Source organism: Solea solea, chromosome 13, assembly GCF_958295425.1.
Source record: "Solea solea chromosome 13, fSolSol10.1, whole genome shotgun sequence".
Classification (NCBI taxonomy): Eukaryota; Metazoa; Chordata; class Actinopteri; order Pleuronectiformes; family Soleidae; genus Solea; species Solea solea.
In genome coordinates, this window is record NC_081146.1 from 16,052,721 (window position 1) to 16,080,504 (window position 27,784).

General features: G+C 40.9%; 1 protein-coding gene across 1 annotated transcript; it reads left to right on the forward strand.

The window, feature by feature from the left end:
* Window positions 1-11,421: 11,421 nt before the first annotated feature.
* Window positions 11,422-27,095, forward strand: has2 (hyaluronan synthase 2). The gene is made up of 4 exons (XM_058648638.1): window positions 11,422-12,114; window positions 19,702-20,328; window positions 22,918-23,019; window positions 23,141-27,095. The coding sequence occupies exons 2-4, from the start codon at window positions 19,702-19,704 to the stop codon at window positions 24,068-24,070; spliced, it is 1,659 nt and encodes a 552-aa protein (XP_058504621.1). The 5' UTR covers window positions 11,422-12,114; the 3' UTR covers window positions 24,071-27,095.
* Window positions 27,096-27,784: the final 689 nt, after the last annotated feature.

The window sequence follows — 27,784 nt, forward strand, 5'->3', positions numbered from 1 at the left end:
AAAGAGCAAATAAATGGTCCATGGTTTATTTTCTTTGTAGGCAGCAGAGCAGAATGGAAGATGTCATCGTTGATCAGGTTCTTGGCTATTTTAGTTAAAATTACACTTTAATATAACATTGACACTCTGTATACCTCATCACCAACGATGCCTGCTCAGCCGTCAACAGCAATATGGAGTTCAGTGTCTTTGCCAAGGACACACTGGCATGTAGACTAGAGGAGCCAGAACGACGCAACAGATGGCTTGCTCTACCACTGATCCACCCTCACCATTGTATGCTGAAGATAAACTAAATGCTAGGCTTATGTTATACCTGATAAAATATGTGGCGATTATGTCATAATAGCACACAACAAGGCCTACTTATGTACACAACCAGTTGCAACAAAAGCAGCAGTTTTTTCTGTAAAGTAAATTAAAGAATACCCAATCCTGATACTCATACAGCAATACACTTTATTTGACTCAAGCACCCAGTATGACCAGTTTCCTGTCTGTTCAGAAAGAAGCCATTACTAACTTACAGCCATCATTTAGCGCTCAGATAAAAGCCAGCGTCTCTTGAGGAAAGCCATTACTCTGATCATAGCAACACTTTGAAGCACAGGAGAGGACAGCAGAGACAGCAAAGCACAACCAGCAGACTTCCTGCCTCACACAGGTCATTCAGACCTGCACAGTTATACGACTGTGACTGGTGGAGGGGAAGTGTGAGAAGAGGGTGAAATTTGAGGAGAGGAAAGAGCCCCACATATTATGGTCTAATAAACACATAAAGCAAAGCTAATGAAGTAATCAACTGCTTCCTCAAAATTAAGGGACTGGTTTAGAGTTAGTTTAAAACTGAAGTTTCCTGATCTGTTATGCATCTCAGTACATTATCTTAGACTCTACTTTTGGAAGGTAAACAGATTTCTAATTTTGTAAAGTATTAAATACAATGTGTTTTACGCATTTCCAGTTAGGAAGGAGAGTCTTGTTGTTTTGTTTTATAAAGTAACCAATAGCAACACAGGAAACCCTAATTCACAGCGTGACAACATAAGTAAACGTGAAAGACAGCGGACTCTCAGTTGTGGGGGCTTCTCTCTATCAGGCAGTGTGTTTACATGCATGTTAAAGTCTGATTTTAGGGCTAGTCTTAATCAGGCTAACATAACTGGATAATGTGATTCATAGTCTGACTGGAATCGAACTTGGCGTTCTGCGCATGCAGACCCGTGTGACCCGGAAGTAGAAGGAGATGACGTGTATCACGATTAACACGTACAGCAAAATACAGAACGACAGCATGATCCATCTCACCATCCATCTCCCCGTTCACTGTTTTTCTGTGACATAAAGGTCAACAGGGAACTGATTCAATACGCACTAGCTTATAAACACAGAAAAAGAAAAGAAATTCTCCTCCGCATGTATACTCAGACTCTGCAAGTTGTCCGATTGCCTGACTTAGTCAGACTATGGACTTAACTCCATTAAACTGTGCATGTAGATATACTATATCTGTGGTGTCAACAAAAAAGGATGCTGAGAGTGATGGTTTGGAAGAGGAAATATCTGGATTGAGGCCATATGTTACTGATACAATACATGATGACTGGGGAGCTGCTGAGGAGGGAGCAGCCTCATCCCCGCAATGAATTTGATGCATCTGAATGCTACATCATGTTGCGACGATACATTGCTTAACGGGATGGGAATCAGTGTCAGTTGTACTCCCCTGAGTGCAAGATGAGTCATCATCATATGTACACATGTGGAAGCTACTCGCACTCCGAGAGCCATGTAATGGGGTCTTTAACTTCTTGAGTATAAGTGATGAAAATAAAGTCATTCAATTTGCTGGATAAAACGTCTTGAGAAACGCAAATGAAATTTATTTTGGCGTCTAATCATTTTGAAAACCAACCCTTGTTTACATCTGGAGTCTTCTGCAAATCTCAAGCCCAAGCAGAAAAAACCCTGATGACATTGAGGGTTTTTCCCTGAAAAAACTAGTGCCGTGTTCTCTACTAGAATCTCTAAATGTGTTAATCAGAATTGTGGAACTGCTAAAGAAGATAGATGTCTATCAGATGTGTTACAATCGGGGACAACGATGACATACTTCATCTGGAATTAAACTTGGAGCAATCAATCAATCATAATCACTCGTCCCACGTTGTGATTATTGATGCATTTTTCAGTTACTAACTTTTAAAACACCACAGCACTGTAGAGAGTTCTTGATCTGTACACAGGGAATATTTACATCTCAATCAGCCTTAAAGGACACTGACATGCTGTTGGCCATAAATCATGATTTAGAGTTTTTTGGTTTTTTGTTAAAGGCGACATCGAATGCTTGTATCACACATATATGTTAGTTATGGAGGTCTACTTACATATATTAACTTGTTTTCATGGTTATAAACCTACTAGTCGCTGCAAACGAGCCGATCAAAATATCTCCTCACTGACGCTCTCGTCAGCCGCGCTGTTTCAGACCAAAACCACACCCCCAGAACGTGGACTGTGTTGTGATTGGCCAGCCAACGAGAGCTTTCCCACTGTCCTGTGATTGGCCAGGTACCTGGAAGTGACGTAATAGATAGGCCAGCTCTCAGATACATAGCTCCCCCTCTGGCACGGTGGATGCTCTGCATCTCAGCAGCTACAACCAGAGTAGTTCTTCTTCTTCTGCGGTTGAATGTACGCAACCGGATGTGCCTGGACTAGTGCCCGCACCAGGAGGCGCTACGGTGATGAGAGGAGTGGTGAGGATTTCTGATGACGACATCATATTAAGGAAGTGCCGATCCGCTTCGCAGAGCCCAGGAAAACAATAAAACCCTATTTTCTCAGCAGTGGCTGAACTGTTGTTCTGAAACTTTAGGGTTTGATAAACGAGGTAATGACGCAGATACACACACAAACGCAGCATTAATTGGAGCTTCCGGTCTATGTCGCCTTTAATTGTGACAGTGCCTTGAGGAACGAACATCACATATTTACAATGAAAGGTCTAAATAGAGTACTTTCATGGACATTGTGAAATACTGTACATGGCAATGGAATTTTAACGTGTTTTCCTTCCTTCCTTGCTATGTGTCAGGAAGAGCAACGTTAGTAGATGACCCAGTGGTGATGTGGTATTCTACATAAATGACAGGATGGCAGGACTCATAAGCACCTCACAGCATCCTTGCTTCTAAGCAAACAGCACATAAATCAAGGAGCTGCGTAAATATTTACAGATGATCCATACCAAACTTCATCATCTTCCACTTCCACTACAGTATGATTATAACTCCATTGACCTGAGCGTGAGGTAAAGTAACATGGTGTCAACTCTCTAGTGAGCTGCTATAATTTGCATCAGTGTAAACTATAGTGAACATTGTATTGTTTAATATGATTTCAGAGCATCAGTTAATATCACACATTCATCTTTGTTATATAATGACGTTGTGCTGCGTTGCGTCGACAACATCTGCCTCTGCAACAACTGCAAAGAACTGCACTGATGGATTGTAATGCAGTATATAAATGACAGTCCTTGAATAGAGGTCTAAACCAAAGTGCCGAAATAGTAAATTGTTGGCATGGACAGTTAAACTGCTAAAAATTCACAGAGGAGAAGTAGATATATGGAGCCAGCAGTGTTACCTAGCCTATATTCCTTTCACTCACATACTGTACAGACATTGCAAGCACCTCTTGGCTTGTAATAGTATATATATCTTCCTGCGTTTCCATGTTGCACACATATGGTTCTGTTGGTAAACGCTGCTTTTTGTCCTGTGAGAACAGACGATGATTGAATACATGTCAACTGTAATTCCCGCCCTGAGGTCTGCATGACCTCAAATAACACCCAGCAGAGGCTGCGACGTCAGAGTGGGGAGGACGGGGACCACCACAGGAGAGGAGGGGAGGTGGAGAGATTGACAATATGGTGAGAGAGGTAACGGCATGAAAGAAAGAAAGAGAGTCCTGTGTAAAAGCAAAAGTGTGGAGGAGACAGATTGAGGGGAGTGTATGGAGAAAGTTATCCTTTAAAACCTAGCCATGGTAACAATACCACAACAAGATGGGTGGGGTATCTCCATCCAGACCATCTCTCCCCACTCTTTTCCCTCTCAACACACATGCAGTCTCTCACACTTTTGCACCGTCCTCATTGCTTCATCTACTTCTCTCTTTTTCTCCCCCTCAATCAAGGTCTCTCTCTTGCTTAATCTCAGTCGTCCTGTCAATGTGAATTGTTGTGACTGTGTGTGTGTGTGTGTGTGTGCGTGCGTGCGTGTGTGTTTGACTACAGGTTTCAATCACAGATGAAAGTGGTTCAGTTGGTCATCATGGTATTAGTGGTAAACCTGACAGAATACCTTGGAGGAAGGAGGGAGGAGGAAGATGAAGAACATGATTTCCTCTTGGGGATCAAAGGGTACCGACACTGCTCCTCTTCAGCTGTCTGCGTGGAAGAAGAGAAAAGTGTGTGTACACAGTATTTATCTATGTGTGTGCATCCCTCCCTAATAAAGTTCACTGAAGCTTTTGCTTTAGTATGCTAATAAATAAATAATATACAAATAATGAATGCGTAATGGTACAGGAGAAGGTAATAAATGGCCTGGACTGCAAAAGAACCTAAGTGGACTTAGTCAGCTGATCTGAAATGGTGCTCAGGCTCACAGAGAGTTAATACAATTTGATTAGCTGATTATAAAACAATAAAGTATACATTTCAATCCTTTTGCTTTGTCTTCAAAGAGAGATGCTGCTGAAAGGCATATATCAACAGAGGTCTGCGATTGGTTTATGTGTTCATTGTGGCTTTAGTCCCACAAGTGTCATAAACATAATGATTTTGAATTTCACCAAGTTTTGAGGGGAGAACCCGATGGTTCCAGCCCCAACGTCGCTGCAACCAAGTGAAAACAATAATATTCAAACCGTTCTGCCATTGCCATGGAGAGAAAGGGTAAGAGTAACGTCACATCACAACGAGACAGAACTCACTGTTTGACTTCTGCCCTCGTAATTACTCTTCCTTCCTGATGGCTGACTGTGTTTTAGGGGCAAAGAAAATTTCCCAATTTTACTAAATTTGAGAAAATGACAGCTTAACATACAGCCCTCCAGAGAGACGTGAGGAAATCGCAGACTGAAGGCTGCGATGTATTTAAGAGCAGAGACACATGGTACCAATTGGACCTAAACTTCTGGAATAACACACTTTATGTCAAGGAGGAGAGAGTAGGGGAACCCAATGTGGTATTCCGTTTTGTGTGTTTCTATTACATATTTCATCATGACCATGTCACTCCTGACTCAATACATTTTAAGTATGTGTGCGTCGCTGACATAATCCTCCCCACCACAAGATCTGATGTCAAAATCCAGGTGGCCGCCTGATATTGGTGGCTTTGTAACTGAGCTGTAAAGAATCTAAACTTCACGCCCTAAAATCGGGACGTCACTGATTTGTGACTGTGGTTAAAACACACTGAACTCAGACTTGCACTGCCTATCCATTCAACTGCACTCGGACAACACACGTTTAATGTCTTTTTTTTTTTACGTGTGACAGGGTTTGAACTCGGTCACAATCTCATCTCATAGAAGTGCAAAAAACAAAACGAGAGGAGAAGTGAATCTAAAGCAGTGGTATAGCTAACAGGCGTATTCTTGTCCAGGGTCCTCTAAATCATCACAGAATAGCTCAACTATTATAATAATAGAAAATGTGTTATTGGAAGGTAGCTGTATGCAGGTTTTTGGTTGACTCCATTTATCTTCCTTGGTAGAGGAGGAGTTTTCATGTTTCAATGGACTATGTGGGCTCAAAGCAAAAGGGGCCTGCGAGGGCCCAATATTCAAACAGACCACCCCAAAAACACAATATTGAATTGGCTCATTGACATTTTAGATAGAAAGTTGTGACAAACTACCTGGCATGACAAATAATTAATCACAATAACCAGTCTCTTACAGTCAAAAAGAAATGATGTAATCACAAAGCTTTTGGCAGCAAGTTAGACCTTGACCATGATGTGATTGCTGCTCATGGCATTTAAGGGCATAACTATCACTGCTGTAGACTAATCTAATCAGCTGTTTGGGGAGGCTGCTCTCTGCCTACTTTCCCTATCCCCTTGCGATGACCCTGGCTATAAATCAACACACCAGAAAACAACTCACCAGACCTGCAACCAAAGAAAGTACTGTGAAAGCAAGTGATAATGTTACAGTAGTCACACCTTTATTTTTTTTTTTTTTTACTTCAGTCCCTGTTTCAAACTCAACAATTTATTTTATATCACTGTTCAGGTCTAGGTTAAAGTGTTGGTTTAATCAAGATGATTGACAGTGTGCGAGCAAATGCAGGGTGGTCAGTTCAAATACTACATCAACAACAAAAAAAAACAGTGAGGAGAGATGTTTCAGCTTTGAACAACTGAACTTCAAAGAGGTCACTGTAAAGATGAGTGAAACAGTGCACACACACACACACACACACCCGCACACAACAGATTGAGTGCGAACAGCGACGGAGGACAGTTGGCTGCAGCGTTTTCAACACCCTTACACACCACACACCTGATGTGATGATGTCCACACTGACAAAGACAGCTGACCCACAGCTGGGTTATGCAAATTCTCTTTCCGAGAAAAGCCAGCACGAGGTTACATGTGAACAGACCCCTGCTGTAGAGTCAAACTATCACAATACTTTCAAGCAAGCAGGTCCACCTTAGCAAGGTGTAAATAATAACAGTAAAATGCTCACAAACATTATATTATGCACAAATGTGTTCTTATCAATGTTTATATTGTGAATTAAGTGACAATGACTGTTTTTCTGTATCCTTTCACCCCAATCGGTCGAGGCAGATGGCTGCACATCTTTGAGTCTGGTTCTGTCAAAGATCTCTCCACTGATGCCTAGTGCTAGCTCATTTTGTAAATGGTTGGGTTTCTCTGCTCTCCATGATGTTGTCTATGTACAGTGCCTTGAGATAATGTATATTATGATTTGGCGCTATACAACTAAAATTGAAATGAAGTGAATTGAATTTATAAAAAAATGGGACCCCCATATACAACATTTCCATTGGTTTGAGTGTTTTCCTTCATTCATCTTCTACCGCTTTCTCCTCCACGTGAGGTACCAATCCCAGCTGACATAGGGTTAAAGTGTGGATACACCCTGGACAGTTTCACCAGTCCTGTCCAGCACAAAGAGACAAGTATCCACTCTCACACTCACATCTACGGTCAATTTAGAGTGTCCAATTTGAAAATTCTGAGTTCTGAGGTTCGGCAAACACAACATTTCATGGACCAAACAACGAATGGATGAATCGAGCAACTGACAGTTGCAGCCCCGCTCGTCTACACAGTGTGGCACATCCTGCCTCTGGGTATCCTCTGTTTTAACAACAGAATGACAGCACATTTCACCATCAGGAGAAAACCAAGGAAACCAAGAAGTGCGTCACTCATTCCCTCACTGCCCCTCAGAGATTTTCCTCAGCTGAATGAAATACACCACTCACTCCGCTGCAGTCACTTTGGTTGAGGGGCGGTTGTGTCAGTCCGGGGGATTTGTGTTCAATCTCAGGCGGCTACACTGGACACAGCAAAAGTAAAACAAACCTTAGATTGAAAATGTGACATGTTTTGCGAACATATGCTCACAGCCAACTATACCTCCCAGGATAATTGCTCTATATATTCCCTGAGGTTGTGCTGCTGTTTCCTGCCTGCAGAATCTCATAGTGGGAGACATAGTCGAGTATATAGAACAGAATGTGTGTTTGTGGCTATAGATGTGTGATATAGTCTGTTGATAATAAGCACACCATCAATGGAGGTGACGAAAATGTGTTGTGATTGTTGTCCTGCAGTGCATGGCTGAATATTGGCACACGTTAAGCATTACATGACCCAGGGCACAAACTTTCGAGCACACAATCAGATGTTTACCATAAGCCCTTATGGTGTGTTTACACTGAACATGAGGGGAAACTTTCACACGACGGGATTATGTACAAAGGCAATGTATATTCAGAAAATATGTGTGTAACTTGATTCAAGCTATTTGGTCACACTTGGTGTTTGCCTCAGCTGATTAGTGTTAGGGTTAGTAAACACAAATGATCCTGCAGCCACAGGGACACAATGCAAACATTTATATCATATTCTGTATGAACACACCGTAACAGTTAAAAGTCCTGCTTGTTCTGAAACACTAAACTGTTTAATGTTATTAAAGGAGTAGCAAATAAACAGTAAATTAGCGGCTTACAGTAAATTAGACTGATTAGACTGGAGAAAAAAACACTGCATTGCATCTTTATACTAAATGACAAGGGAGTAATCACCAAGAGAATTTGACGGTTGGTTGATCCTGAAAGTTGATTAAAATGCCTGTTTATACAGTCAATATGTTAACATGCACAGTCTAGCTAAGGCAGTAGTCTGACTAAGACAGGCAATCGGACAACTTGCCGAGTATACATGCGGAGGAAATCGGTTTATTGGCCGTGTATGTCTGACTCCACGTCCATAGGTGATGCTGGACATTAAGAAAACCCAAATTATTGTCTAAGTCCGGCTAAAATCAGACTTTTAAAATGCATGTAAATGTACGGAATGATGTCAATGTGTTTTTTTTTTGACTACTGCTGACCTGTCAACATGTGATATACTATAAGCACACTTTCTGTGTGCCTTTATAATGATATATGTTTCTCATTTCCAGTGGCATCTCTGTTCTGCACTGTGTTAACTCCACTTCTCTTTCCAGGAGGCTTTTGGATCTGTAAGTTATTGTGTTTTTCCTGTTTTAGATGAATGGATGACCGAATTAATTTGCACAAAGGAAAAAGAAAACCAAAGAGTATGGGACTCATTTAACAGCAAACAAGGAATGGCCTCTGTGACAATAATGTTGTACACTAGCTGGCACTGATGGGGACAGACTAAGTGCAGCATGGAAAATGTGTGTTTTTACTGCACCATACATAAACAATGCAGGTCTACTGGGGCTTTTCCTTCCACTGGCCCCCTTTTCTAATCATCATGTCTGCTCATTTACCGTATGAGGGCTTTTTCTCCCCCTCCCCCACAAAAACAATGTTAATCATGTGAGTTGTACTTTTGGAAATGTGACATTATTAAAACCAGCTCTTTGATTTCATGACAATGTTGTCAATTAAAGTGTATTATAATTCTAAAGCCTTCTGTACAGGTCACCTTCCTTTTTAGAGCAAGATTCTGCTTTGGGTGAATTGTTCATGAGTTGAGTGATACATAAAATCAACACTGAAAAGGCATGATGTAATATTTGTGTGTAACAGCATATTTTGTTAGGAAAGACATGTCACAATTATTCATCCCCAATATAATAGTGTTGTTTTTAAAGCTGTCTGACAGTTTTTATGGCCTAAAGTAGAGTTGAAGCATAATTAAGCCTTTGGGAACTCTCTAACGATCCTTCATTTGCTTCAGCTGTGATGCATATATATAAACCCCACCCATGAAGGTATTCAAGGTGAGTTGCAATCATGGGAAAGACAAAGGAGCTTCCACAAAAGCTGAGAGAGGAGATTATTTCATCACACCTGAAGGGCCACTGTATAAGATTTCCAACAAAAGAGACACCATTGGGACAATTATAAGGAAGTTTAAAATGTACAGAACAGCTCCAAACCAGCCTAAACATTTTTTCTTGTTTAATGAGGTGCTTTTTGGTAATTTATTCTCATTATCTTTCATCCACAACACTAGAATGTCTTTTGAGGTGATGGGGTTGAATATTTCTCCCTGCAGCTGTGTGCACGGACACTGTATGTTGAAAGATAGCTACTTGCATGGCACAGTATCAAAAAAATGCTGTCTAGCTTCTGGAATTGCTTCCACGTTGTGTGGCCCATAGAACATGCCAATTAGTGCTTTGTCTGGCGGCACCAACCACATTTTCCCACTCTGCCCTCAGACGGTACATTTAGAACGTAGATCACATCAAAAAGGGGTTGCAGGCGTATAGCTGCAGCAAAGAGACTGGGCAAAAAGGGGCGGTGCACACCCCTCACAGGTTGCCAGCCAATCACACGGCCAACATACAGAGACGCACAACCAACTGTTAATTAAGAGTCTGTCATTAACCAAACCCAAATCTACATGTCTCTGAACTGTGGGAGGAAGTAGGCAAAGAGAACCCACACACACACATACACACAGTAGAATATGCAAACTTCACACAGAAATTGAATGGGTGACCTCTGTGATGATGCCAACCACCACGCCACCGTGTAGCCCATGCCTATTCATATAGTGTGTCAGTAGGAGGACCACAAATGAACATTGCAAAACTTCAATCATTGACAGCCACTATACTTTCTGAAGTGACAGAGATACAAAATAATAGATACAATTTAGCTGCAACATTCTCATACGTCAAATCAGAGGTGGTTCTAAAATGAACAGATGCATTAAAAATAACTGTCAGCCTTTTTATATATAATATATGCTACTATTAAAGCATAATCCTGTTTCCAGGTTTGTGACAATGCCATTTCAAATAGATTTGTTTTTCTTCTTCATAAAAACCATGCATTATCTCAGTTTCTCTGAAAAAAAAAAATCTGAATCCCAGTAATTTGGAGATGCATGACTTTGAGTGGACAGTGAAATGTACATCCCTTTTTATTTCCTAACTTCCCACTTTTCCAGGTGCTGTGAAGGAGTTTTCTGGCACACCGCGACTGACTGACTGACTGACTGACTCGTATGTGGTCGCAGGAGTAACACGAGTGCTGATTTTGGTTTGATATTCCCCTCAGGCCCCTCTTTTAGAGAGGCTACTGTACATCTCACAGTCTCCAGGTTCTGCATTGCACAGCACTGCCTGCTGGCCACAGCGAGGAACTGCACTCTGCACGAATCAATGAAATGACTGAAATTCCAAAACATCCAAGTGCAGCTGACACGTGCATATGAGCTTCTCTCACAAATGGGACTCTTACCCTGTTTCCTATGCATGTGTTGTAAGTTCTCTCTGAATTTTTGTTTTGTTTTGTTTTTTTAAATTCATTATTTTAATTCATTAGTTTCGATTTTGGGTAAAATACACGGGCTCGGTTTAAAAGTCATGTTTTGGGGGGTTGTTAAAGACAGATATTTCATGGTTAACAGGCTCTTAGGGAGATGCTATAATCTGAGGCATCAGTGAGACACATGGGCAGTCAAGACTCTCTCTCTCTCTCTCTCTCTCTCTCTGGAGCTTAAATGAGGGAGTCCCTCTTGCCTCTCTCTCTCCCTCCCTCCCTCCCTCTGTCGCTCCTCCTTATACCCCCAAACCTTCCCCTCATATTAAAACAACACGCCAATCCGTTGTTGCCCGGTAAAAGGGGTTTGGGAGCCGCAGCAGCCATAAAGAAGACTCCACACACACAGTCGTCTGGAAGGAATTAGACAACTGAAACAGCGACAGAGAGAGAAAGAGAGAGAAAGAGATTTCTGGCCACTTCTCTGCTCCATAGACATACCTAACATGCCCCTGCACAGAGCAGAAACATTCATTATCACGTTATTGTTTTATTATTAGAGGCATTGCTGGAAACTTTTTTTTTTTATCCTTTTTTTTATTTTAAAATATGACTGAAGCTGCCGAAGGTGATGAGACTTTTTTGTTGTTATTGTTGTTGTTGTGTTTTGCAAACTTTAACATATGAATCAAACTGTCAGAAGTAGGTGGAGAGGAATATTTATCATTGTGACATAGTCTACATCTTATTTATGCTTTTTTTTTTCTTTTTTTTTTTTAAATATATGAATGATGCCAAAAGTGACTGGCATGATGTCTGTGTTCTCACACCTAAGATACGTTTGTTGCATAGCTGATGAGTTTGTTCAACACTAGAGAAGATTTTTCTTTACTTCTTCATTTTTTTTCATTTTTAAATAATCAATGAAGATCATTTTGTGTGGATTCATGAGACTCGCCACTGCTCCACAAGTGTCCCTTGAAACTTTGTCAAGACTTTTTCTCCCCGTGGAGCGGAGCTGACCGCATCCTCACTCAAGGACGAACGACAGGACAACAGCTGCTTCAGGGTGAGTGTGTGTGTGTGTGTGTGTGTGTGTGATCCTGCTGCACTGACAGACACTGATGGATGAATCCAAACACAATCACGCAGGATCGCATTCAAATGTGAACATGCTGATGCTCCAAACTGTAAAACTAATATTTTCTTTACATTTACTTATTATTATTATGTCAGACATTTAAGCTCCAATAAAGGGGCGTGACGCAGCTGTCACACACGTTTGTGTCTCACACCCAACTCGTTCGCGACAATGTTTCAATTTAAAAAGCAGCTGTATGTTGTTGGTTTTTCCACAAAAGTTAGCGACTCACTCACATATGTTATTCCAAATAAATCCTAGAAAGAAAGAAAGAAAAAAGTGTGTCTCAACTGTTAAGTTTTCCCTGGTTGGCACTAACAGCAGCAGCTGTGGAAATATAGTAAATATTTCTCTCCTAATCATATAGAATACGGGTCCCGGTTGCGGTTATTACACTCTGAGAATAAATGACATTGATGACGTCCCAACGCATGCGTCACACTGTGTGGTGCCTTAGCCAATGGGGAGACTGGGAGTGGAAACCTCCTGCATTCCTCCCGGCAGGAGCGCGTCATTTGATGTGTAATATGAAACACCACCATAAATGCGCGCACGTGAAACTGAAGTCTCTTGTAGACGTGGATTGTTATTGATGAGGCGGTGATGTGTAACGTGATAAATCATTCAACTGTTGATACATGTGGTGTTTTCAGCTGCAGGGAGCAGAATAATAATAATAATAATAATAATAAAAAAAATCATACAAACTGACATGTGTCACATTCTGCTGACATATGTAGTATATACTCTTCCTCCATCCTCTTAGTTTGCAGCTATACAGCTGCTGTCTGTCTCGTGTAATGTCCCCACAGGAAATGTCCATGTGTGAGTTTGGCAGCCTGAGCTTCCCGGTGTAGTGATCCTATCGTTTACATGGAATCCTGTGGTTAATCTTCTCACAGTGCATTTCAACACTGGCTGGAGCCTGAGTCATGGTGTGATGAAACATGTAGTCCATAAACGCGCACATGGACATTTCAAACATCCTGTTTGAGTATAGACACAGACGATCATGCCAACATGTTCCCGATCTTATGCCTGGAGGGGGTTCCTTTGCATACAGTAGTACAGTAAGTGAGGAAGGTGATCCATCTATAGTGTATGTTCATGTGACATAAAACCGAAGATCCTATTCTGGAAAAGTGCTTGCAATCTATTCGTTCTACAGGTCACCACAGACTTGATGTTCTTCCACACAACCTACAGAGCAGTTAGTGACTTCACAGAGGAAGGCATGCATTCCACGACTGAGCTCCATTAGTGCTCACGCAAGTCTCACGTGCACGGGGCCTTAGGGGTGGCAGGGCATAAGTCAGACGAGAGAGTGTATATGTGCAGCCCCTCCCAAACACACGGCACCGCCACCTACCTCATCTATTCAGCAGATTTTTCCAGCTCTGTAGTTACAGCCACTGAAAAGTGAAAACCTGGATTCCCAGAACTACGTACTGAGTCAGACAGTGTCTCACAGGGAAGAGTGATGCCAGTGCTAATGCACAGGTCCAGGTGCTACAGTAAACCGTTATAAAGTAAGCTGTGTTTGAAAGCAGGCGCCTCCTTGACATAATATACTTAGTCATTGTGCTAAATATCCAGCAATTAAGTATTTATAGTCTGAATCACACAGTCGGGTCATTTCTTTGTACCCCACACATCTTTTAATTCATCCATGCATTCTGATTGTGACTTCCTCTCTTTGTTATCTCTTAGTCATTAGTCCTGATAATAGAGCGCCATGAATAGAAACAGCGCACAGAGCAGAGGCCAGTTATTTTCAAATGCTGTTGATAAAAGCGTGTTGTCAGAAAGGGGAAGTGTTGGGTCAGAGTATATATATGGCACACCAAGGCTAAATTTGTGTTAAAACATGATGCTGCTTTTAGAAGCAGGAGAAGCCAAACAGTGAGTGAGTAAATTGTTGAAACATGACGGTCAGTGTGTAAATGCAGGGAAACTGTAGAGCGCTGCACTGTCAGCTGAACCGTATGCAGCTATAATTTGTGTGGCGTAACTCCAGTGCCTCAGCTGGCAGTGAGCTGAGCCAGGTCCACCACTGTGCCTCCACTCCGCCTCCCTTCTCCCCCTCCTCCCGCCTCTCCTCCTCCTCCTCCTCCTCCTCCTCCTCCTCCCTCCATAGCATGGCTGCTTCATTCTACTCATTCACAAATGTGGAGCCAGAGATGAGTCAGCGAGGTGGAAGAGATGCCATAATAACAAACAGGATGGCAGGATGACTTTCTCATCCACACTCACTTTTAAATGCAATAAACCTACAATGATGCAATCAAAACTGTAAAAAAAAAAAGAAGAAGAAAATGAAGTGAAGAAATGCATTTGGAGCAATGTGAAACACTCTAGGCCAGGATGTTGTAATCTGCAGCCTTATCACACCTGACACTAATGACACACAGGACAGGAAATGAACAGACAGCTGGGGGTGGAGGTGAAGGAGGATATAAATGCCAACTCACTGTTCAGTTTTGTAACCTCGCCACTTGTAGCCCAGTCCACCTGATTCTAATCATGTTAGGAGGCAAGGCAGCGGCGAGCTGTTCAGTTCTGGTTCTTATAAAGATGACGCTCACACAACTGGGACCACATGGGGTGCTTACGAGGAGAAAAGGAAGAAGGGGAGGAGAAAGGGGAGGAGTGGGTCAGTCATGTCTAAGTGCTGCCTTTGGAGACCTGCATGACCTTTCGTCTCCTTTATACTAGAGCAGCACTTTATTTGCAGAATGTATAAACGTTTAAAATTAAAGCACAATAACTGCTTCTTTTCTTTTCTTTTTTTTACTCAATTTTGAGCTATCACTGCATTTGACAAAGATCTGACTTTTTTTTTCAAAAACAAATTAAATTGTATTTGAAGTCAATGTTTTATTTTGCTTGAAAGCAGCTGGAAAGGGCGTGGAAAACAATAAGCTGGCCTTGATCACATTCAGTCTCGCCCATGATGGCAGCCAACTGTCAAGTTTTTCCCAGCCACTCCCTCCACTACGAGTGTCATGGGTGCCATCGGTACATGAACCGTGTCCTTCTCCATCCCTGTCCAGGGTGTTTGTCTCTTGGCAGATCTTCCTTTGTTTGACATTTCAAACAGGAGTGTGACTTTAGGATGTCTGGATTTCCAGTACAGTGTTTGTGAAAATATAAACTTTTATTTGAATGCTTTGTTATTTGTATGCAGTCACAAGTGCAGTGAGCTGACTCTACAGAACAACATACATGCAGTCAAGGCCGCTGATTTTGCTGCTGCTGAGTCACAAAAACTTTAGATTTCAGATTTATTTAAATTATATACAGCCTGTGCCGAGCAATGAGTCATCTCATTCTCTCTCAGAAACACGCACACACGTGTGCACATACTGTATGTACACTAATCAAACACACACCTGCTTAGCTTGTATGTTTGCAAAAACATTTGTGCACACATGGCCAGAGTCTAATGGCTTTAACATCCACACCGACGGCCCATGTACAGTATCTGACAATAATAACTAATCGACAGTTATATTAAATGCGTGTGGGATTGTACAGTGTAGTGATTCTAACCATGAACTAAATCCTGACAGGTGTCAAATCTGTCAGGAAATACGCTTACATTACACGCCGAATGCAAGACTTATGGGTGTGTTTTTCCATGGAGCAATTGTGAAATTTTAACATGTGGGAACATCACCTGTTATACCTTAACAGGATTCACTGCCTTCCAATTCACAGTAGATTTAGCAGCATGAAAGTACCAGTAAAGGGGTCACCACTTTAACACCACTTTGGATTAGGACAAGATACAGTCCTGATTTCTGCAAAATCTAACTAATATAACACTCAGAGTTAATTACAGAGTTAAATTGTCTCTGTTACTTGAAAGTCTATATTTCCCAATAAATAATAAATGTGAGGCCGTAAATCTACTGTTTTACTGTTGCTTAAACACCCTAAAGAGATGTCCTCCGCTAACAGACGGTGAAGCCACAAACAATCTGAAAAAGCTCTGAGGCGTATCAGTAATTACACAGCAATAAGGTGAGTCAGGAACAGCATGATCCTGTAGCCACACAGCTGCTGCCACTGCCGCCACCACCACCACCGCGTTTTGCCACGAGAAAGAACTCAGTCACAGCTGCATCTGCTTTTGCTCTGGAAGTTCCTCCCATAATACTTTCTCCAGTAAACATCATCAGGAATAAATTGGTTAATCCCAAAGAACTTTGCAACTGCAACAAACTTAGTCTCAGTCTGCAAGCGCATTTATATTTAATACTAACTCAGATGAATGTCACCTTATCTGATTCTTGGGAACAGATAGTCCAGATAATAATTTCCCTTTACTCCAGTCAACACTGTTCTTACATCAAGGCTTCTACCACCCTTGACACATCCAACCACCCGTGTGCTGTGTTGACCGTTTATTCTCATTTAAGTAGATACTGTGACGTGATCTCAAAATGAGCCACACGGAGATGAGGCAAAGGAAAGAAGGAGGCAATAATGCGGATAATTACGGATGCCAACCGCTGTAAAACACCAAGAGCAACATCAGAAACAGCACATTAATCAGTGTATTAATTCATTTGTTCATCTATTCATTCATTCATTTCACAGCTAACCCACCCTCCATCCCCTGTGACACGATATCCATTGTGATTGTAATGCTTTCTCAGCAACAGAGCCAAACTATGTTTTACTCAGGAGACTGTTAATGACGTCAGAATGAGATCTCTAAAGCATCCAACCCAGAGTCACCATGGGGCTGGACACACACACACACACACACACACACACACAGACCAGCACATATTGATGAGGTTTTTATTGCTCACATACGATAACACAAAAGGCAAACAAAGCTATGGTGAAATCACCCACATGTGTTAATTACACCTTCACCTCACACAGATACATGTGATATAATCGAGTCGAGTAGAGAGGCCTGCACGTACACTCTACTTAAAAGCGACATCATCCACATGTAACTCTGACACCTAAGATATTGGAGTCATTAGAGGCGTTAACTCTCAGGGGACGAGGCAAAGTTGGAATGGCCATCCTGCTAATTTTTTGTTTTCAGTCTGCGGTGAATCTCTCTGCGGTCTGAGCTAATTGTTAGTCTGACCTTTGCTCTACTCTGGCTCCCACGCCCAAAAATGGTGAATGAGACACGATGAGGAGCATGAAGAGCAAAGCATCCTCACAGGTGTCACTGTCTAAATTGCTTTCGACAGCCCTCACTTGGTCTTTAAAGAGAATATAATGCCGGGGATTTATGCCTGCGGAGCATGACTGGAACTGGATTTCAGTGTGGTTTTGCACTTAAACCACAAAACCTGTTTTTGTGTATGTGTTCTTTTTTCTTTCTTTTTTTTAAACCAGAGATCATAAATTAGAAGCATTCAAAGGGAAACAAACAGCAGAGTTTGCATGCACTTGTGTGAGCTCAACATGTCTGTAGTGGTTTCATTCAAATCTTTCTCCCACAGTCCAAAAATTTGACCTAGAAACAGTGAATTCCCACTGGATTGTAAAGCAGTCAGTCTGTGTTAGACCAACGATATACTAATGAGCTGTCATGAAGGCACCACTTTTTACGATTTGTCTTAGGTTTGAAGAACTTGACATAATCATCCCTACAATACATCCACAGATGATTACCCACATTTATGTTCCTTAACAGTGGCTTAGTTCATTACATACAGAGGCAGTGTGAAAGAGTAACTATATATGTACTTATACATGTATGAAGCATGTGGATTTATACACACGTGCTCTCAGCCTAACTTAATTAAAAACATGTATTTAAGATCAAGACACACACACACAGTTGTTTGTATCCCTCTGGACTAGTGTAATAGGTTTTTTTTTATACATAACATGCATTTCTGTGTATGTAGAGTGTGTATGCACCATGTATGTGTGTCAAGGGTCTTGTAAATGAACGGCGGCTGATGTTGAGAACCTTGCCACGTGCCAGAGGAGGTCTGCTACACTGACTGTACACTTCTCATCCAGTGATCAAATGAACAAGGCGTTTCTCCTTTCTCGCAAAACACAGACATTGTTCATGACCACGATTTGAATAGTGGTTAGATTAAGATTAGGGTTAGGTATTAACCGGTTATGGTTGAGGTTAGGGATAATGCTTTGTTTAGGCTGTCCAAATGAATGGAAGTCTAACCCTGTGTGTGTGTGTGTGTGTGTGTGGTCTCCCAAACTCAGCCTCTCTCTGCATTTATGCCTCCCGCTTTGTTTTTCTTTCACACTTTCTTGATATCTTTCTTTCCCCCTGTTGTCTGCTCTTTCACACCTTCCGTTCACCTCCTCTATCGGTGTACATCTGCCCCTCTTTTGCCCCTCTCCCCTACTTTCTTTACAACCCTTTCTGTTTTCCCCCTCTGTTTTTCTTCCATCCATCTGTCTTGTGTGTATAGGTGTGGTGTGATCACTCATGCCAGATCACAGACACCCCTGGGATTCATGCACTCTTAGCTTTATATGCTTGTCCTTGTTTACATGCCTCACTTATTTCCTTATATGTATAAACTATACATGTGATGCTCATTGAACAAGGATCAGTGCACCATAAACTATTTAAAAAGTTCAGCATTAGGCACCAAATGTTAATGATGTGCCACAAGGGGGTGCTTCACTGACTCAGTCTGACCTTCCTAATCTGTGCTACGTGAAAAAGAAAGCCTGTTCTCTATAATGTATATAGCAATATAACGTGATACCCGCCCTCCCCTCATGCATCTTGTTCCTTGTATCTGCTTAATCACAACTATCTTCTTGTCATACTTTCACTGGGAGTCGCAGAGGGGAAGAAGAACATGTGCAGCATTAGAAAAACTAAAAACTTCTTGTCTTCTTCTTCCCACGGAGATATAAACAGATGACATCACAGGGTGGTCCGCTCTCCGTTGAGCTGAGCTGAGCCACGCTGAGTGGGTCTCTGCTGGTCTGCCAAACAGATGGCGGCAGCAGTGTAATGAGGGCTGGAAACAAACTTTAACATTTTGAGCAGATCTGTTCATAAAGACGCAGCGGATGTTCTTTATCTATCCCCACTGAGAGCACAGAATATCCCTTTACTTCTTTCACATTCAGCACATACTTGTCTGAAGATATCTAAAAACGTTGACAAGAATATACCTGTTTCTCCCAAACATTTAGACTGCTTGGCGTTTGAAGGTCTGGCAGTGGATGTCACTTTGTTGGTTAACTGGGTCACGAAATCTTGTATTTTGCTCCCACCCACACTAACGTAGACTTGAAACAATTGAGCACTCACAACTGTCTGACATTTAAACTGGGATTTTTGGGAGGGATAAAGGAAAGGAGACGGGGAGGGACGGAGTAGAAAATAAGGGGAAACTTTACTCTTTCTTTACCCGAGTTTGCTGCCATAAAACTTTTACTTTTCACCCTATGTACTGTACTATAGTTATTATACAGTGCTATAATCATGTAACCTGTGCACTACAATCATTTAATATAGCCATTTTCTTTTGTTTCTAGATGAAGTGTCAAAGAATTCTCACCTACCTGAGGATATTCGGGACCACCATGTTTGGCATCTCCCTCCTGGTAGGCATCTCCACAGCCTACATCATGGGCTACCAGTTCTTCACCACAGCCCACAATCACTTGTCCTTTGGCCTGTATGGGGCCATCTTAGTTATCCACCTCATCATCCAGAGCCTCTTTGCGCTTCTGGAACACAGAAACATGAGGCGGTCCTTAGAGACGCCCATCAAACTGAATAAATCCTTGGCCTTGTGCATCGCAGCGTACCAGGAGGATCCAAATTACCTGAGGAAATGTCTGGTGTCGGTGAAGAGGCTGACGTACCCGGGAATCAAAGTGATCATGGTGATTGACGGGAACTCCAGCGATGACATTTACATGATGGAGATTTTTAAAGAGGTGATGGGATGGGACAAATCAGCCACCTATGTGTGGCAGAGTAACTTTCACAACCGAGGGCCTGAGGAGACGGATGAGAGCTATGCTGAGAGCCTTCAGCATGTCTCCAGGCTGGTCCTTAACAACAAGTGTCTGTGCATCATGCAGAAGTGGGGAGGGAAGAGAGAAGTGATGTATACAGCCTTCAAAGCACTGGGAAGGAGCGTGGATTATGTTCAGGTAAGAGAGTGGTGGTTTTAATTAAGGCAATGAATGGATGGATGGATGGATGGATGACACATGGAAAGAGAACAAATGCAAATGTTAATGTTGTAACTTAGGGGTAAATAATATATACAAATAATATAATAATAAAGTTAAAATGTTTTTTTTTTTCTGTACAGGCATTTATTAAAGACAAGGACACCAGGGGGTTGGTTAAAGGGAAGAATAAAAGCCACATTAAGAGAATTATATAGAGAGAGGTGGCTCAGTGGATGGGGGGGGGGGGTTCTCCCAAGCTAAACATGAGGTTCACAAAGAATCCTTTGTGTTGCAAGAGACGGTGGCTGTCTGCATCGTGTTCTAAAATGTAGCGTAAAGCCAGACAGCCGCAGCTGATGTCCAAGTGTAGTAGTTACAGATCTGTTTCACAGATCCTGGTGTTTTACATCCTTTACATGACTGATATTCAGGAGTCAGCGGCCAACGTTTTGTCACAAAAAGTTTACATTTGTTAGCTGAGTCACAACAAATAGAAAGAGTTTAAAAAGTCCCTGCCATCAGTGATAATCAGTTTAATGTCAGCGATCTCAGTGTGTGTTACCGACACATGAATTATAGCTTTGGGAAAGCGAATTTTACCAAGTGGGCCTAAAGTATCACAATGGGTGCTGCAAACATTAACAGCATTGCCAGGTTTTTAAGCCAACAGAGTGTCATGAGGCGTATATTTAGCCTGCAGGAGGGAATTGTTAAAGCAAATGTTGGCTGTTATAGCAAACATTCTATGAACTATGAGCATACTAATCTCAGTCCCTACTCTAGTCCAGCTTTCTGAGTCCAAAGAGTGAAATTAGTTTGAAGGAGTTTGACTGGACTACTTTTCTTTAAATGTATTCATCAGGGTTAATAGTGACATTAATTGCATCTTCCTGTGACACTGTTTTCTTTTGTATCAATGAGACTTTGTTACACTAACCAGAATCATGTCAGTGAAAAAAACAAAAACTGCTATAATGAGAGACTGTTCTCATTACGGCACTGCTGGGCTGAGATAGCTAACATATATTGGAAGCTCATTGTTATAATGTGATAATACTCTATGGTATTAAAAAAAAGACATAAATTAGCTGCAAACTGAAATTTATAGTTTCACGATCATGTATGTTGCACCATTCTTTGCGGGACCGAGCACAAACTGACAAGATTAATGTCACTTGTTTGCGCGTGAACATGTAAAATCTTCGGATTTAAACATTTTCCTTGGCTATGGACTTGTGCTTTTTCAGCACTTCTCTTGGGTGCTTGTCTCTTATGACTCAAAGGAATCTGTAACCAATTTACAAACCTGGCATAAAGGAAAGTAAACTAAAAGCTGTCCAAGTGTCATCACATCAAATTTGTTCCATTATATTCGACTCTTGTTGTTACAGAAATACATCATGAGCAATGATGAGCAAAACCTGAAAAGAAATCGAATCATCGTTGTATAATGATTTCAGTGAGTGTGCATTTCAAAAAGAGGGACTTTGAGGATGAAATTGATTGATACGATGCTAACACTCGCAGCTGCAGGCTACAGCCGGCCAAAAAAAACTTGTGTTGAATAAACTCCTGTGCTTCAAGTCATCATGCCAGTACATTTTACATGTAGGGGAAGGAGGGACAGCATTGTGCTGCTTTAGTCAATTTGAGAAAAGTCAACCACTCATTTGGTCAAAAAACGAGTGTATTCCTCCTGGTAGCCTTATTACCTTTATAATAAATATAAAACGCAGCATTTTTAATTATTTTAGCCTAATTAAAACTCCAAAGTTCACGGAACGTCCTAATATAGACAAGTAATAACATAACCTTTGTATGTTGTATGTTGAGGTTTGCAAACTGCAAACCACTGTTTACAAAGTTAACACCCAACTTTGATCCACACTAACATGACATCGCTGACAGTAACTGAGTTAGCATTGAGTTAACATTAAATAAGTTAGACCTAAAGCAGCCTTTATTGGCTTGTGTAAGTTTGCTTGGAAAGCGGTCATGTTCATGTTGCACTCTTCTCCTTTTGATCAACGCCGACATTTGTCTGGTCGACGAGGCTAAGGTTGCATGAGGGCATGTTAACCACTGATTGAACAGGAAGCTACCACCATACATTTTTGCTATAATGTTGTTAACAGGGTCTGAGGTTAATGATCGCCTTCATCGCCTGATTTTACTATTTTATAAAACAAGAAATTGAAGTCAACTAAAATGAAAATCTTAAGAGAGTGAGAGGTTTCTCTCATCCATGTGCTGTAGGGGATTAATCAGTGACCGGAGCAGTTGTTAAAATTCAAAGTGTATCGTATTTCACTTACTCCACACATTGATCTTCTTTTGCAGTTCTGCTGAAAGACAGACATACAGACAGGTCAGGAATAGGTTACTGAGACAAAGAGCACTGTATACATTTATGCTGTTTTGCAGTCACTTGTGAACATGGACAAAACAACAGAACATATAATCCACTTGAAAATGAAAAACATTATCCTCAAATAGTTTCTTTTTCATGTGGTTTCTCTGTGATCCTGAGACTCAGGTTACTCAAACTTTGTTTTCTGGATTCAGGTGTGCGACTCTGACACCATGCTAGACCCGGCATCGTCGGTGGAGATGGTGAAGGTACTTGAAGAAGACCCAATGGTTGGAGGTGTTGGAGGAGATGTTCAGGTTAGTTACAAAACAAATATTTTCTTTACCTTTGGAACGGAAAACTAAAGCTTAATGAGCATTTCACATCAGTATATTAACCTCCAATTTCATTTGTTGTTCCCTATCAATGCCTAACTAGATCCTGAACAAATACGAGTCCTGGATCTCCTTCTTGAGCAGCGTACGGTACTGGATGGCCTTCAACATCGAACGGGCTTGCCAGTCCTACTTTGGCTGTGTGCAGTGCATCAGCGGGCCTTTAGGAATGTACCGCAACGCCCTCCTGCATGAGTTCCTCGAGGACTGGTACAATCAGACCTTCATGGGATCCCACTGCAGTTTCGGGGATGATCGTCATCTCACGAACAGAGTTCTCAGCTTAGGGTATGCCACAAAGTACACAGCACGATCTAAGTGTCTCACAGAAACGCCAATCACATATTTGCGGTGGCTCAATCAACAGACTCGCTGGAGTAAGTCATATTTCAGAGAATGGCTATATAACTCCATGTGGTTCCACAAGCATCATTTGTGGATGACTTATGAAGCTGTGATCACAGGCTTCTTCCCCTTTTTCCTCATTGCCACTGCAATCCAGCTCTTCTACCAAGGAAGGCTGTGGAATATTCTGCTATTTCTCCTCATTGTGCAGGCAGTAGCTCTGATCAAGTCGTCATTCGCCAGCTGCCTCCGAGGTAACATTGTCATGGTTTTCATGTCTTTCTATTCTGTACTGTACATGTCAAGCCTGTTGCCAGCCAAAATGTTTGCAATAGCAACAATCAACAAGTCTGGATGGGGGACCTCTGGAAGGAAAACAGTAGTGGTGAACTTTATCGGTCTCATTCCTATATCAGTTTGGTTCTCCATCCTCTTCATTGGGATTATCTACACAACAATCCAGCAGACTAGAAAACCTTTTCCTGAATCAGAGAAGATCATTCTGATCATAGGGGCAGTCGTCTATGCCAGTTACTGGGTCATGCTGTTGACGTTGTATACAGTGCTCATAAATAAGTGTGGGAAGAGGAAAAAGGAAACACACTATGATATGGTGCTGGACGTATGACTTACAATCATTGTTTACCACTGAACTCTCTTTCTGGGTTATTTTCACTCACACTGTGTTACTGCTACACAAATGTTTTTCAGATGCAGAGCAGCTCTGGAGGCAAAATTGTTTGAGTTCAACCAAAATGGGCGAAGAACGAGAACTTGTTCAAACTTGAAAAAGCACAAATATAAGTGGCAGTGGCTGCTGTTTATGTCGACGCATGACCATTCATGAATCAGCGAGGCTATCGATAAACAAACGCAAACCTTGGCATACCTCCACCACTTTTTTAACAAAGAGCTTTTTAAAATTAGATTTGCATTTAAAAAAACAAAAACAAATGGCCTCTTCCTTGGTCTATGCCTCATCCCTCCAAATTGGGCACAAAATGGCTCAGTACTTTCTGAGTAATCCTGCTGACAATTGAACAGACAAACACGATTGAAAACAGAGGTGGAGGTCATTACTTTCACTCCAATATGTTTAGCTGAATATCGGCTAGCATATGCTAACGGGCTAACCTAAATACCCGTTACAAGATTACTCATATTGAAGTTGGCAGCAAGAGCGCAACAGGCTTTGTAATAATAGCTACCTCTTACCCATGTCATTTTCACTGGGCTTCAGTCTCACTTACCAACACAGCCAAAGAAACTGTGGATGTATGGCTCACCCATTGAACCCATTGGGGTTTAACTTGACCTGTAAGAGTATTTTACCTCCAGAGCATCATTGTGTCTTAAAGAAAACTAGCCACATCTAGAAGCCAAAACTATATCCAACTGCAAAATCTAATTCAACATTCAGGATTACATTCTTAACTATAATAAAGAAAATCACCATTACTGGTTAATGTAATGATAATATGGCTTGTCTATGAGGATTTTATGAATACAGAAGGTTGGCTATTTGACCATTAAAACAAACACAATTTGACAACAGCTGTTGAATGATTTAATATCCTTTCATTACCTCTGGGACATGTGCATTGGCATACTATTCCAGGAAGAGTGACAGTATGAATTGACAGACTGAAAATATGCAGAAAGGACTTTTAAATGGAGAGCTCCTCTCTGTCTTTTGGTTCACTCATGTCATCAGGGTTCAGACACAACCGTTGTCATTACCCTCACATTTTGTAAATCTATTTAAATTCCATCCACTTCCAAAGGACATAATTGAACCACAAACAACCATAACTTCAACATCTCTGTGCTTACACAGTTATAGTTTGTATTTGTGGGTGACATAAATAATAATCGACATGCATCACCCACTTTTATTTTGTATGTATCTTGAATGTGAAAAGGTGCTACAGTTCCTCAGAAAGTTCCACTAGTGGTAATTAAAGGCTACATATATATTATGCTTGAATGTTTGGATACTTCCAGGTCTTAGTCTTGGATATTTTTTATTCCCATATGACATGAATGCAGATTTTTTTTTGTTTACAAAGTGAAGAATCTCAAACTGATCATCGATTGTTAGATATAATCTCCACCAGATGAGGTGACCAGGCAAACATGTGACCAGAAGAGAGACATATTATTGCTGCTGTGACTGTTTTATTTTTACAGAAACCATGACTTTTTCTTTTTCTGTTTTTTTAAAATATGAATGATGGGTGTAATTTGCAAAATGTTTTTTTCTTTTTTTTTTTCTTTTCTATTGTTATTTCTTCCAAGCTGAATGAACACTTCCAAGTAGATGGTGGACATGTTCCAATCCAAAGATTGTGGGGGAAAAATCATTCCACATGCCCTTGCTCTTTTCCTTCTTTCACGTACTGTATTAGCTGCTTCCTTGCATTGAGTTGACTGATCTGCAAGAGAAGAAGTAAATGTGAGAAGAAAGCATAAATGTACCTAATGAGGTAAAAGTACTACCTGATGATAGGAATGTGAATAGGGGCACTTGATGGAAGGAACCATCATTTTGGAATGAAACAAGTCCAGTGTTTGCTATTGAACGAGAGCAAACACGAGTTTAAATCTGATGCACTTTTTTGTCTCTCCTGTCATTCAGTGTGATGCTTGACGTAATCAAGATGAAATACCTCAGTGGTTCTCTTTGCATTGCATCAAGGCATCAGGATGCTGTCTAAAGACTGATGCATTCTGAAGGTGTCAAGTAATTTATGATCTGTTTGTTATATTGAATATAAACATGTCCTTTTTTTTTATATATGCATTTCTAATTCAAAGTCAAAGCTGGATCCCTCTGCCTTGTTGGCCCTTTGCTGTAGCCGTTTACGTATTGTTACCTTGTATTTCAATGCATTTTTATATAGACATTTTTATTCTATTTTTGCTTATAGCTGCCAAAGATTCTTTATTTTCAGTTATGTTTTTGTAAGAAAAAAGAAAAAGTATTTGTTGGTTGTTGTTTTTTTGTTGGTTTTCTTTTCTTTTCTTTTTTTCAACTGTTCTGACAATGACTTGTATATCTTACCAAACAATGTGAAATTATGAGCTGGGGGTTTTGTCTGCAATAACAACAGTAAAAATGCATTTTGTAGGGATAAGTTATTGATATCAAGAGATATGATGAACCTGTGTTTTTGTACTTTGTACTTCTATCGAAAACCATCATATTTATGTCAAGATATTCTGTGATTTACAGGATTCTGTAAGGATTCAGTAAGATGTCCAACACCCTACACTGCAAAAACTAAAAATCCATGATTTTTAATATATAGCCTATACAGCATGAGAAACCTTTTGTTTGCTAAATCTTTGCAGTGTTGCAACTGTATGGAGCCGTGCCTTCTGTGTTCAGTCTTTTGATACAACAAGCAGTAAAGCCAAAGCAGACTGAAAAAAACATTTGCACAAAAACTGCAAGCTATGTGTGTTTCAGAGTTGTTAAGTGCCTTACAAAGCAATTACAACCAAAGAACTGGCAAAAAAATGTATACAGTTTTAAAGCGAGATTCTGTTTCGGTGTTGTAATGACTGAGACCAACAGTTGAACCATGGGGTTGTTAATATCATAAAGCACGTTTGTGTTGTGCCAAATAAAAACAACAATTGTTTTAATATGCTGTTGTTCACGTGTGTTGTTTCTTTTAAATGACGTTTTGAACTCATTTACATGATGGAAGTGAGCGAGTGATCTACAGCTTTCAAACTGGAAAGACGCCATGGTTTGCATGGGCGCTAATGACCTTCTACAGAGGCCAGCACAAAACATGTTTGTTTTCTTTTTTCCTTTCATAAATTCTTTTGACATGCTTCATTTGTTGGCAAACAATGAAAAGAATTATAGTCCGCTTAAAGCTGCAGTGTGAAACGTTCAAATATGTAAGTAAATGTCTGTTCCATTCAAACCATTATACAGTGTTGATTAAGCCTGTCAGCTCCACATGACTCTCCGTGTTTCTCAGTATAGCTGTGTTTTGTTTACGTGTCTGTGGCAACAGACGAGATGTGTTTTACATCATTAGTACAGTGAGACAACAGCAAACCTTAGGTGAAGAAATGATCTTTGAAATATGAGTGCGGTGAAATAAATATTGAAAGAGAACTTTGGGTTAAGACATGAACCCCAGTTTTCTGAAATATGACTGAGGTAGTGAGAAATCTTTGCAGGCTCTGGCAGTCTTTTGGCAACAGTTACACTCTGGAGCTCAAATCCAATGCATATTGGAAAAATAAGAAAAACAGTTCTGTATTTGTCACTCTTTACATTTAGAGAAAATTAATTCCACCAATATTTTTAGACAACCTT